The following is a 13,694-nucleotide window of genomic DNA, read 5'->3' as shown; positions in this document are numbered from 1 at the left end:
GAGTTTTGCCCCATTTTTATTACTTTTCTTGCCACAGTTAAGAGAATCTGTTAAGTTGTTAAGTTAGTAGCAAGACTGTTGAGTGAATCTGGCTTCCCCATTGACTTTGCTTGTCAGATTACAGAAGGTGATCATGACCCAGGGACACTGCAACTGTCATAAGTACAAGTCAGTTGCCAACCTTCTGAATTTTGATCACATAACCATGATGCTGCTGCAATGGTTATAAGTGTGAAAAATGGTCATAAACCACTTTTTTCAGTGCCGTTGTAACTTTGGGCACTCACTAAATGAACTGTTTGTAAGTCAAGGACTACCTGTACCAAAATTTAATCCTGACAGATATCCTTATTAAGAAAATGTTTGCATGGAAATTAAATATTCATATTTAGGGAGTGTGTTTGTATGGGCACACACATATCCACCAAATTAAAATGAACAGAGAAAGATATGTATGTATTTGAAACCAGTGTGCAATTATGAAGTATTCAAAGAACCCTTATCACATTAGGTTCAGTCGATTTATGAGGACTATGCATAGTCCACATCAGAGGTTCAACAGGTTCTGACCAGTTCTGGAGAACTGGTAGTGGAAATTTTGAGTAGTTCAGAGAACCAGCAAATACCACCTCTGACTGGCCCCGCCCTTTCTATTCTCTGCCTCCCGAGTCCCAGCTGATTGGCTGGGTCTTCTTTTGTTGCCCTGGATAGGAGAACAAAGCTGGAAAGCAGGTTAGTGGGGTGGGGAGGGAATGGAGATTTTGTAGTATCCTTCCCCTGCCACTCCCACCAAGCCATGCCCACCAAGCCACGTCCATAGAATCGGTAGTAAAAAAATTTGAATCCCATCACTGGTCCACATAAATCAATTTGCCACCTAATAAGCTTAAAGTGATCCTTAAAAAAGAGAACAGAAGTTTTCGTTATCTTTATGTGCCCAAACATTTCTAATGTTCTGTGTGTACATAAGTTGCTAAGTATTCTTAGATTCCTTTGGTGTGATGTCCACATCCATTGTTCAGAATCTGTCAGGCAAATAATCAGGTTCAAAGATTATGCTGCTATTTACCTCAGAAAAAGAGGTGATAAAGGAAAAATAAGGCAGTGAAGATGTCAAAAGTGTCTTTTGAGGGTATAATCACTGAAGAGGACAAAAGGCCACGTTGGGAAAATAAAACCCAATACCTTTTAAGCTGCATTGGATTTGCTGTAGGCTTTGGAAATGTATGGCGTTTTCCCTATTTGTGCCATATTTATGGCGGAGGTAAGAGAAAATTAGACCTAAGATAGTCCCACTTATTCTTCCATTATGTCTACATATGTCCTTCAAGCTTCTTCACTAAAAAAGCCAAATCCATTATTTTAGTCCAATGGATTATAATAATGGAACTGAAAATTAGTCTCTGAAATCTTATAATCTTTTGTGGTTTCCAAGGTTAAAAGGCATTGGAGACTAGTCAGCTAAGAATGCAAGGTATAACTATCAATAAGCACCTGATTTCATGTTAACAAAGAGAGAGGGAAAATTAATGAAAGAAAGGTTTATTTAAGGAAGGGAAATTGTAGTAGTCCAATTATTAGTAAGATTAAAAAAGCGGAAGTGTCAGAAGACACCACAGTAGTAAGTAGTAATCTATTCTCTGTTCTACCTTTGCTTTGACATTGGCTTCAACCAGCTGGTAACTGGCTACATTTATTTATTTTTATTTTATTTTATTTTATTTTATTATTTTATTTTATTTTATTTTATTTTATTTTATTTTATTTTATTTTATTTTATTTTATTATTTATTTTATTTTATTTTATTTTATTTTATTTTATTTTATTTTATTTTATTTTATTTTATTTTATTTTATTTTATTTTATTTTATTTTATTATTTTATTTTATTTTATTTTATTTTATTTTATTTTATTTTATTTTATTTTATTTTATTATTTTATTTTATTTTATTTTTATTTTATTTATTTTATTTTTTATTTTATTTTTTTTATTTTATTTTATTTATTTTATTTTATTTTATTTTATTATTTTATTTTATTTTATTTTATTTATATTTTATTTTATTATTTTATTTTATTTTATTTATATTTTATTTTATTTTATTTTATTTTATTTTATTTATTTTTTATTTTATTTTATTTTATTATTTTATTTTTATTTTATTTATTATTTTTATTTTATTATTTTATTTTATTTTATTTTATTTTATTTTATTTTTATTTTATTTTATTTTATTTTATTTTATTTTATTTTATTTTTATTTTATTATTTTATTATTTTATTATTTTATTATTTTATTATTTTATTTTATTTTATTTTATTTTATTTTATTTTATTTTATTTTATTTTATTATTTTATTTTATTTTATTTTATTTTATTTTATTTTATTTTATTTTATTTTATATTTTATTTGTCAGTCGCTTAAAGATAATAGGTATAAGCATAAACATGAGTAAGAATACAGGAAACAGGTATGAATACATGGGGACAATAGGACAGGGATGGTCGGCACGATAGTGCACTTATGCACTCCCCTTACAGACCTCTTAGGAATGAGGTGAGGTCAATAGTGATATTTAAGGTTAAAGGAGTGGAGGTTATCTACTGTTTCCTGGGAATTTGTACATATTCCCCATTTTCTTTGTGTGAATGTTAGGATCTTTATAGAGGATAAGGGCTGTCCCCGTAGAGAACAGGCAGCTGGAGAAAAGTGGAGGCATTCCAATTCCAATGGACTGCTTGTAGTCCAGGTCTGCCAAATCCCCGGCTCACAGGCCGGATGCATCACACACTGGTCTCTCTCTCTCACACACACACGGTTTAGCAAAGGGGGGAAAAAGTCCTGATACATCACATGATGTCGCCATGATGATGCGAGTTTGACGCCCCGTTCTACTCCTTTTCCTTTGATCAGATGCAGGGTGGTACTTTTTTCATCCCTCTTTGTTGGGTATTTCTGCTAAATATCAGAGAGATTCACAGGTAAGATCTTTCTATGACTTGATTAAAGATGATTTACCTGCTAGCTGTTACTACTAGTGAGCAAGTTAAATGTAGATTTAATCTAGTTTTTCTAAGTACAGCATCCACTCAGGTCAGTGTGTTGGGGAAGGGACTGTGACCTATGAGAATTCTAACTTGCACATTGGAAGCTATCTTTAAACTGAGACAGGCTTTAAAGGCCAGATTTTTATCTAGAATTGGGGCAAAGTAATCTATTGGAATATTTGGTCTTCTGGAAAAAGCTAGCTAAGGGGTCTTGGGTATAAAATAGGAAAATGGGGGGTCATTCTACATTTGTGCTGAGGATGGTTTATGAGAGTCAATGTGAGCCATGTGCTAATGGCATCTATGATGTCTCCACAATCAACTCATGGTTATGGATGGATTTATTGTACTCTAAGATGACATTAGACAATTTATTAAGCCAAGACCTGAAATATAATAGTGCAATTATCTTCACAAGTAAATCCTTTTGCTAGCTGGGTTACCTTAATAATAAAAAAAAATCTCAAAGAGCATGAAATTAGCATGGATGATATGCTGAACCATCACCATTTCCACTGCTGATTTTGGTAATATTCTCTAAGCCTTCTTTTATTACAGATCTCAGGTAGAACTCAAACAGGGCAATTGTAAAGTTTCAAGATATTCCCACACTCTTTTTTAAACAAAAAAACAAATTTTATTAATTTTAAAGACAAACAAATCATCATTAACCATTACATACTTAAACCTTTTTCCATTATAAATTTTACAAGTCAAATAAAACCTTATTTTATACAATATAATTCTATTTTAAACCATTTCCATATGAGCATACAAATACCTCTTATCCAATTTCTCTTTACTTCTCTTTACTCTTATTCAATTTCACTATTATTATTTCATCTATTTCTTTCTGACTTGGTTACCATTATTCTCATTCTGTATTTCTGCAAGGTTTTATTAATTCTCCCAGAAACATAAACACACAACACACAAACATATAAAAATCTTTTAGGAAAGTAATTTGGCCCCAGGTACCTCTCTCTACATGGACTTCAATTATATTCATGCTCATCTTACATATCATTACCTATTTTATTTACCATTCTATATCTTCTATATTAGCTTCTCTACACATTTCACTCTTCTTAATTCTATCTTATTTAATCCATCTTAATTTGAGTCATTATATTTGTATCTTTTGTCCATTCTTTATTATCCCTCTGTCTCATTCCTTATAAAAAAAGAATTTCTCCTGAAATCACTAATCAGAGTATGATGCCTTTCTATCTTCCCCCTAAATTAATTAGATTAACATTTAAAATAACACCTAATACCCAATCTGATTCTGCTTGGTACATTCTATCTACTATTTTTTTTTAATAAAAGAAAAATAATAAATCCAAAATGATTAAATACATAGTTAAATAATAGATCTAAATATTGAATCTTATAACATTCCCATTGCCTTTTCCAAAAACAAATGCTACTATAATAATTTTATAATAACATCAATACCATAGTCATATTAAACTCTTTAATTAAAACTCAATATTCTAAACATTCCCTTTAATATTTTATTAAATTTTAAAATCAATCATTACTAAACATTTCAACATTTTAATCTCTTATTAACTCTTAAACCATTCTAATTTTCTATTTCTAATACAAATGCTACAATACCATCTTATGTACCTTGCAAAATCTTTTTTAAAGAAATTGTACTTTACCCTTTGTCCCTAAAAAGATTCCTCTTTTCCCATCTGATTTCAAAACTTTGTGGCTTTTCTCCACCTTTTCTCTTTCTTTCTTCCCCCACCAGACCTTCCTACCCCCCTTCTCCTAGCCTCTGCCTTGCTGGCTTCCCTTCTCTGTTGTGTTCCTTTTTCTTTTGTTTACTATCATTATATTGATTTTGCACCTTATTTTTCTCTTTCTTGAGTGTTTTTTTAAATCTTAAGTCCTTCATTTTCCTTCCTTTCTTTCTTCCTTCTTTCTTAGTTAAATTTTGAAATTCATTAAAGATGGCTTCTTCTTCTTCTTCTTCTTCTGCTGCCTCCATCTGTTGTAGTGTTTGTTGATAGTTAGCAAGCGCCATTTCTAAAAAAAAGGAAGGCTTCTTTCACACCATCTTTGCCATCTGTTTTTGTTTGCTCATATTCTTTTCTCAGTTCCTCAGCAAAAAAGCCATTATAAATCTTTTTTTTTTTTTTCCCCTCTTTCTTCTTGCACCAACCAAGATATTTAAAAAAAAAATAGAACAATCCCAAAGTCCTCAATCAATCCAAGCCAAGACAAAGTTCTCACTTTCTTTCCTGGGGTAGTATCAATCAAAAAAAGGAAGTCCAAATCTGTATCTTCAGTCTTCAAATCCTTAAGGCATCTCCTCCAACAAAATCTTAACATATAAATATATTTTTGTCCTCTCCCTTCCCACTTATCACATAAAGCTAGTTTTTACCTGAAAAAGACAGGTTTCTCAGTATCCACTTATTGATTCCGTAGGGAAGGAGAGTAAACTTTCCTTTTAGCACCTCAAAATTGCTGCTTATTTTCTCTTCTGGAAAGAATCATTCAAAAAACCATAATTTCCAGGAATTGTGTTAAATGTGTCTTAGAGTCCTGGGTCAACCAAGAAAACTTTCACTCTCAAAGGCTTTCTCCTCTTCCTCCTGCGCATTCTTACCCAGCTGCCAGCTTCTTTGTGGCGGCCATTACAGACCGCCGCTGCACTCTTGGGAAAAGGGGGTTCTGCCGGCCAGGGAGGGGGTCTGCAACACCCCAAACCCCTCTCCAGATCCCCCTATCTTCAGCCACCCCTGCAGGGCAGCCTTAGCTCCGGACCCGTCCGGATCGGAGCACCAAAAACGGCCAGCGCAGCAGGGATCGCGAAGTATCGCAAATCCCTGCCGCTCACGAAGCCGACAAAACGGAAGTCCAAGATATTCCCACACTCTTTAATTCTGGCCCTTCCCCCCAAATTCCTCCTGGGAAAATAAAGATGATTCTTTTCTGTCTTGCAGTGGCTTCGATCTCTCATAGAGGCTGACCAGTCCTTATGTGAAAATCAAAGCTTCAGTTGATTTTCAGCAAGGTTATAAAGTTCTGTCTGCACTTCCACTGTTCTGCTCTTATCTTTTAATATGTTCATGTGTCAGTAGCGTCAGCAAAACAGTTATCATTCTTTTTTATTCTTCAGTAGTCTCCATTTCCCGAGCAATCTTATCTTCCCAGAAAGTAGCTTTTCATGTCTCTTAATGTTCCAGGCAGCATCTGGAGTCATAAAGGTCTCAATAGAAGAGTTTTAGGGGATGCCTTATCTTCCAAGATTAAGGATTCCTTGGGCAGTAGTAAAAACTCAGTTTCTCTCAATTCCTGCTAGAACTCATTTGACTTCAAAATAGTATATAGTAGAAACATCTTTGCTCTTTTTAAAAATATATATACCAGTTATGTGCTATGGTATTTAAAATAAATCTGTTGATCATAAATGAGATTGAGTAAAGTGTACATTCCAAAAATAAATCTAAAACTATTTTGGGTTCTTTGGAGAAATAGATTTTGTTTTTCTTCAACTGAGGATTTATTGTTAAAATAACCTTAAAGCTATCCAGATGATTTTCTATATCTCTTTGATACCATCTGGTTGTTGTTTGGAATTCTGCAGAGTTGATAGCGCTATTCTGATTCTGTAAACTTTAAAAATGTGATATTTATTTCTGGCAGCAGAAATGTGATTTTTAAATTCAGGGCAGTTTGTAGAAATGATTAAAGCATAACAGAAATTTAAACTTCATACACTTCTTTTTTTAAAAAAAATTTTTTATTGGTTTTTAAAGACAAACAAAAACAAACAAAACATAAAAACATCCAACTTTCTTCCATAAATGTACAAGCAGTGTGTCGGTTGATTTACAAATTTTTGTGCATCCATTTCATAGTCTCAATTACAGTTACATTACATAATAATTCATATTATCAATCCAAAATTGAATACCTTAGTATCATTATTAATCAATCATTTGATTATAATTTTGTTCATTCATACTTTTGTAGATAACTATAATTTACTTAGTTTATTTTATAACAATTCATATAATCCTCCCAAATCTATCCTAAAAACATTTTATAAATATAATAATAAAAAGAAAAGAGATACATCTTTGTATATTCATTATTTTCTAAAATTCTACATATTCCATTATTATATTTTATTATCTAACCATTGATAGAAAAGGTCCCAAATTTTGTAAAATTGTTTATCCTCTTGTTCTCTAATTTCAAATGTCAATCTACTCATTTCAGCACATTCCAATATTTTCTTAATAGTTTCCTCCTGTGATGGTATTTTCTCATTTTTCCAGTTTTTAACAAATACAATCCTAGCCGCTGTTAATACATTTACAATCAAATATTTCAAATCTTTACTGTATATATCAGGTAAAATTCCCAATAAAATATCTCTGGTTTCAAATTTATATGTTTTTTGTCATTTTTTCCAACCACATGTGGATTTTAGTCCAGTATTTTCTAGCGTCCACACAAGTCCACCACATATGGTAATATGAGCCAGGTATCTGATGACATTTCCAACATTTTTCGGATTTATTCTTGAACATTCTTGCTATTCTTGTCGGGGAAATGCCACCTGTAAAACATCTTATACAAATTTTCTTTTAAATGCTGTTGACATTGTCATTTTATAATTTTGAGACCACAGTTTTTGCCATTTCTCTAAATCAATCCCATATCCAAAATTCTTCCCCAAGCAATCATACTTTCTTTAACTTGTTCTTCTTCTAGTTTAATTTCTAATAGATATCCATATAGTCTTTTAATCACCTTTCATCAGTACCTGTCAAGATCTTATCTAAGTCAGTCAATTTATCATAAAACCTTCTGTTTTAAAGTCTTTATCATACCTTGAATGTATTTGCGCATATGAAAACCAATTCATCTTTATACCTTGTTCCTCTAGTTTTTGCATAGATTTAAGTTCACCCTTTTATTCAAAATTTCCCCATATCTAACTGTTTGTTTCTTCTTGTATATTATAGGATAGGAAAAAGCTTCAATAGTCGATAACCAGACTGGAATTTTCAAATAGCATTGTCTTTGCATACACTTCTAAAATGAAAAAAAAAAAAAAAAGAAATATTTAGTAGGGCCACCAAATCTACAAAAATCTAGATGATCATAACAGGGTAGCAAAGCTAGCATTTTCCAATTATTTTTTGCTGCCATGTTCTGCTCATTTGGATTTTTGCAGCCTAATTTAGCTTTTTTTGGTCAAACTAGGATTGGACCTTTAAGTTCATATAAAATTTAACAAATGTTCTCTGAAAAGGTTCTTGCACTATTTGCATGAAATCACTGATACCAGACATGTATCAGTCTAGATTGGAGGAACAATATCCTTTAAATCTATGTGAATTCCTTGTACAAATGGGTGTTCTATAAGATTATGAAAGAGAACATTTCTTCAAGGACTAGCATTATTCCTGAAATTAGAAAATGGATGTATCTTCAGTCCAGAGTTTCAGCAATGTATAAAGGACTATATACAGGAACCTTAAAAAACTCTGTACAATCATTGGTGGTGTTGTGAGAATAATGCTTGGTTTAAATAAGAAACCAAGCTGTTTGGAGACAGTTGCGATAAAGTATATTTTTATTGTTATGCAATCAATTTCAGGGATCACTGAGGCCTTCATTTAAAATACGGCAAAAGAGCCCTGAGAAAAAAAGGCAACCACTTACATATATTTGGTTATCCAATAGAAGGGATGATAAAATGAACAATATGACCCTTACACCAGAATGCTTTTGATAAACTTAGTGGAATGAACTCTTGTTACTTTTTAGGCTAAAAGGATTATAATCTTTTAGATTAATATCAGCATTAACAATAAATGGCTTTGTTTATTGTGTCCACATATCCTTTCACACCATTCTACTCACACTCTGAAGGGAGGATAGCTATCATTCTCTCCTTGGTCTCCATTCTATGGTCTTAACACTGAACCGCACACTTTTTTATTATTTAAGCAATAGAACATATGATTTATATGGACTATGAAGAAGCAAGATAGGAAGAGTAAGTCACTAAGAATAAAACCAATTTAATGGTACATAATCAATCAATCAATTTCTAAGGCATAAAAATGAACATATGAATTACAGCAATAACTGTTTCTCAATGGTTTCTCCATCTTACAGGAAGAAGAAACTAAATATATGCCATGCTAGTTTTTTTTTTTTTAAATAATAAAATATGGTATGGTAAACAGGAATTTTAACTTGCAGCAGTAACAAACTTTATAGGGCCCAAGTCACAAGACCTTTGGACTGAAATGGGAAACATTTTTGCTGTTTCCTTCCTAACAAATAGCAGTCTGTTCCACATTTTCTGTTAATCCCAATTAACAGAATGTTAATTCAACTGTACATAGCATTCAACATTTTTTACTGTTACTGAATAACCCACATGTAAAATTCGTCATTTGTGAGCATTTGCTGCTTTCACTGCCTGACTTGAATTAGATTTCCATGAGAATATGTTCATCATCCATGGTTACTGATTGATTTGGCTTTACATTCTGGATTGAATGACTGAATGCATTCAGTGATTTATTTTTTTTCCAGTTGAAGGGCTTTTTTCATTTTTGCAAAAGAAAAAGACAAATGCTCATGCGCTTGTATGCTTTGAATCTTAATACAGTGAAATTATTTTAAGGTGTGCACTATACTGTGTGCTTCTCTGTGTTGCCTTTTCAGAATTAAAAACAGCATTTGATTCCATACACTGAGGAAAAACTCTGGGGAAATTTAGCAGCCTCAACAGTTGATTGCTTCACCTCAAAGTTAATCAGATTTTAAAAAAGTATGTACAACGCATTATCACACACATAAAGGGTAATAGCAATGGGGACTTAATTGGGCATTTCCCCACCTATAAAGGAGTAAAGGAAGGACATATACTTGCCCTCTTGCGGTTCAATCTTTACATTAATGATATAGTTGAGGTTTTTGCCAATCTGGACTTTGTGCCACCATTTTTTTGAGAATTGTCCCAAATATATTCTTTTATATGAAAATGATGTAGCCATTCTCTCTTTATCAAAATTGACTATATAGATATCTTAAAGCAAGGGTATATGTGATAGAGAACAATTCAAAATCAATCATTCAAAAAACAAGTAATAGCAACAATATATGTGGTGTTGGGTTTATTGCCTAATAAGAAAAACAAAACAAAAAACAGAAGAGAGCTTTTCTGATAATTCTGGTATATTTTTTAATAAGAAAGAGATGGGAGATTGATACTATACCATATACTAAATACCATGCTAAACTATACAGGTTTGTATATTGAGATACTACAAGCAATACAACAAAACATGTTAATAAAAAAGTAAAAGTAGACAAAGCTGTTGCTTAGTTGTGTTTGGCTGATCTACTTTTAGGTGCATTCTTGATTCCGTATGCCATTGCTCTGGTGTTTGAAGGAATCCCAATATTTCATCTTGAACTAGCTATTGGACAGTTCTTGAGGAAAGGCAGCATTGGAGTCTGGAGTCATATTTCACCCTATCTAGGAGGAATTGGTAGGTTATGGCTTGTTTTTGGTATTGCACATTCCTACAAATGCCTGGGCTTCACACATGGGAAAGAAGAGGTGTTATCATACAAAATTCCCTACAATAGCAAACTCAAATATGTGAGTGCCAGTGGATTTTGAAATGAAAGCATCCAAAATTAAGACAGCATTGTCCACATACTTAGGAACTTCCTAAGAATCCAGAAAGTTCTAGGACTGTTAAGGATAACATTGTTTTACCCTAACTGTTTTGGGTAAAGATAATAAAATGATGAATCATGGTTTGTCAGATAAAGTGTATGTGACTTTAAGCTAAAGGAATGTAATTAAGGGTGCAGCTGTAAAAGTACTATATAAGCAGCAAGGGACTCTCTGGCTCTTACTGGCTGGCTTATTGAAGACTGCGTTCTTGCTGAAACGGGGAGTGAAGAAGTGTGTTGATATTTCTCAACGGAGAGAAGATTGGACTGATTTATTGTAAGTGTACTGACATTGGCTATTCAACACGGACTTTGCAAATAGAGTATCCCTGACAAGACTTGACTGAAATTGATATATGACTACTGGACTGTTTACATGACTATGCTATAATTCTTAAATGGAATAAATTATAATTTTGATAGCACAAGCGTATCTGCATTTTTACTGCATGTTAACGAGAAGGCTTATCTCACACATTTACCTGTCTTCCTATCTGACTTCGCTGCACATTCTGTTTAGTTTGTTTTCCTTAACACCCGTTGGGGAATCCAGGCTTAACAAGGACCAACTCTCTTCATACTCTACATAAATGACCTCTGTGATCATATTAAGAGCAATTGCGTTCTTTTCGCTGATGATATAAAGCTGTTCAATACCACAGACAATACTGCTACCCTACAAAAAGATCTTGACTATGTATCAGAATGGTCAAACAAATGGCAACTTCAAATCTCAACAAATAAATGCTCTGTCTTACATATTGGCAAAAAAAATCAGAAAATAAAATACAAGCTGAATAGTCAAGATCTTGTTGATGACCCAAGCTCTGTAAAGGACCTTGGAATACTCACCTCTAATGATCTAAGTGCTAGAGCCCACTGCAACTACATAGCCAAAAAGGCATTAAGAGTTGTTAACCTAATCCTACGTAGCTTTTCTCTCTGGTAATATCACACTACTAACCAGAGCATACAAAACATTTGCTAGACCAATACTCGAATACAGTTCATCAGTCTGGAACCCACATTACGTATCTGATATTAGCACAATTGAGAAAGTCCAGAAATATTTCACAAGAAGAGTTCTTCACTCCTCTACTCGTTGTAGAATACCTTATGCCACCAGACTTGAAATTCTAGAACTAGAAAACCTTGAATTACGCCATCTTCGGTCTGATTTAAGCATGGTATATAAAATCATACATTGCAATGTCCTACCTGTCAATGAATACTTCAGCTTCAACCATAACAACACAAGAGCACACAATAGATACAAACTCAAAGTTAACCGCACCAAACTTGATTGCAGGAAATACGACTTCAGCAATAGAGTGGTCAATGTCTGGAATACTCTACCCGACTCTGTAGTTTCTTCCCCAAACCCCAAAAACTTTAACCTTAGACTGTCTACTATTGACCTCACCCCTTTCCTAAGAGGTCTGCATAAAGCGCACCAACGTGCCTACCGTCCCTGTCCTATTGTTTCTCTTATTCTTCTTTTATTTTTCTTATATGTACCTGTTGTGATTCCGGCATCTGCTACAGGTTTTTTGAATGACAGCTCCAGCGAGGAGGACTTATATGAATCAGCAAGTTCTAACGATGAGGAGGAGATGAATGCATTTGATTTGCAAGGTCGGCTTGAACCTTCAAACTCCTCCACCCTTCAATTAGGTGGTCAGCCGGGAACGGGTGATAATGAGGAACAAATGTTATCTTCAGGTGAAGAAGATGATAATTTGGATGATTGCTGGGTAGATGTCAGGACAAGACGTCTCCTGACAAGGAGGAACCAACGAGGATACAGTAGGAGAGCAGACCAGCAATTAGACTAATTAGTTACTCTATAAAGGGAGAGATATGACTTTGCACTTTGTCCGGAACAAAGTGTCTATTTGCAAGAGAGAACTGAAGAGCACAGTTTGGAGGATTTTGATCTGAAATATCTTGTTGGGATTTGGATTTAATTCGTTGGAACTTCTACTTATTGGAATTATTTTGTGAAGGATTTTGATCTGAAGAATCTTGTTGAGTCTTGGATTTAGTTCGTTGGAACTTTTACTTATTGGAGCTATCTGTGAAAATTCCTGTTTGCTGCCTTTCTTTACAAGGACTGTTGCTTTCAGCCTTATCTGTTTACTTTAAAAGGTGGGACATAACATTTTCCTGTTTGCTGCCTTTCTTTACAAGGACTGCTGCTTTCAGCCTTAACTGTTTATTTTAGAAGGTGGGACATAACATTTTTGTTCCGGACCTAACAGACCATCTTTGCAACGATGGATTCAACTCAAATGCAACAATTGGTGGAGCAGCAACAGATGCAAATAAATCAATTACTCCAGAGCAACGTATCCCTTCAAAATCAGGTAACACAATTATTATCGTTCGATTGCCAATTCTCAAACTGTTTCAGCTGCAGCTGGAGTTCCCCCTGCACCCCCTGTGAGAAAAATTCGATAGCTATGCCAGATAAATTTTCTGGGCAAACGGACATGTTTTCAACATTTTTGGGTCAGTGCCAATTGTATTTTTCTGTGAGGCCAGAGGATTTTCCAACCGATCGAGTTAAAATTGGCTTTATTATTAGTTTGTTAACCGGGCAGGCTGCCAAATGGGCTACTCCCTTATTAGTACAAGATAGTCCATTACTGGACGATTTCCAGGGTTTATTCAACAGATGAACGTTATGTTTGAGAATCCAATTAAATCTCAAACTGTGGACAGAAAATTGAGGGATATTATTCAAGGTAAACACTCATTGCAAGAATACGTTGCAGAATTTCGCTTGTTGTGTATGGACTCCACCTGGAATGAACCAGCTCACATGGCAGCATTCCAAGAGGGTTTGTCCGACATTATCAAGGATGAACTAATTCATGCAGAGCGTGCTTCAACTTTGGAC

The 13,694-nt window shown here is 33.6% G+C and overlaps 1 protein-coding gene across 1 annotated transcript in view; it reads left to right on the top strand.

Annotated features, from left to right (window-relative positions):
- Positions 1-1,110: 1,110 nt before the first annotated feature.
- The window catches only part of LOC113415189 (sodium-dependent neutral amino acid transporter B(0)AT3-like), a 36,536-nt gene continuing 23,952 nt past the window's right edge, over positions 1,111-13,694 (top strand). The window contains 2 exon segments of the mRNA XM_087960051.1: positions 1,111-1,264; positions 10,459-10,599. Coding sequence (XP_087816177.1) covers positions 1,111-1,264; positions 10,459-10,599 — 295 coding nt within the window.

The sequence above is a fragment of the Notechis scutatus genome, chromosome 3 (assembly GCF_049901735.1).
Source record: "Notechis scutatus isolate UNSWTSFEM ecotype Mainland chromosome 3, rNotScu1.2, whole genome shotgun sequence".
NCBI lineage: Eukaryota > Metazoa > Chordata > Lepidosauria > Squamata > Elapidae > Notechis > Notechis scutatus.
This window is presented reverse-complemented; position numbering and strand designations above follow the sequence as displayed.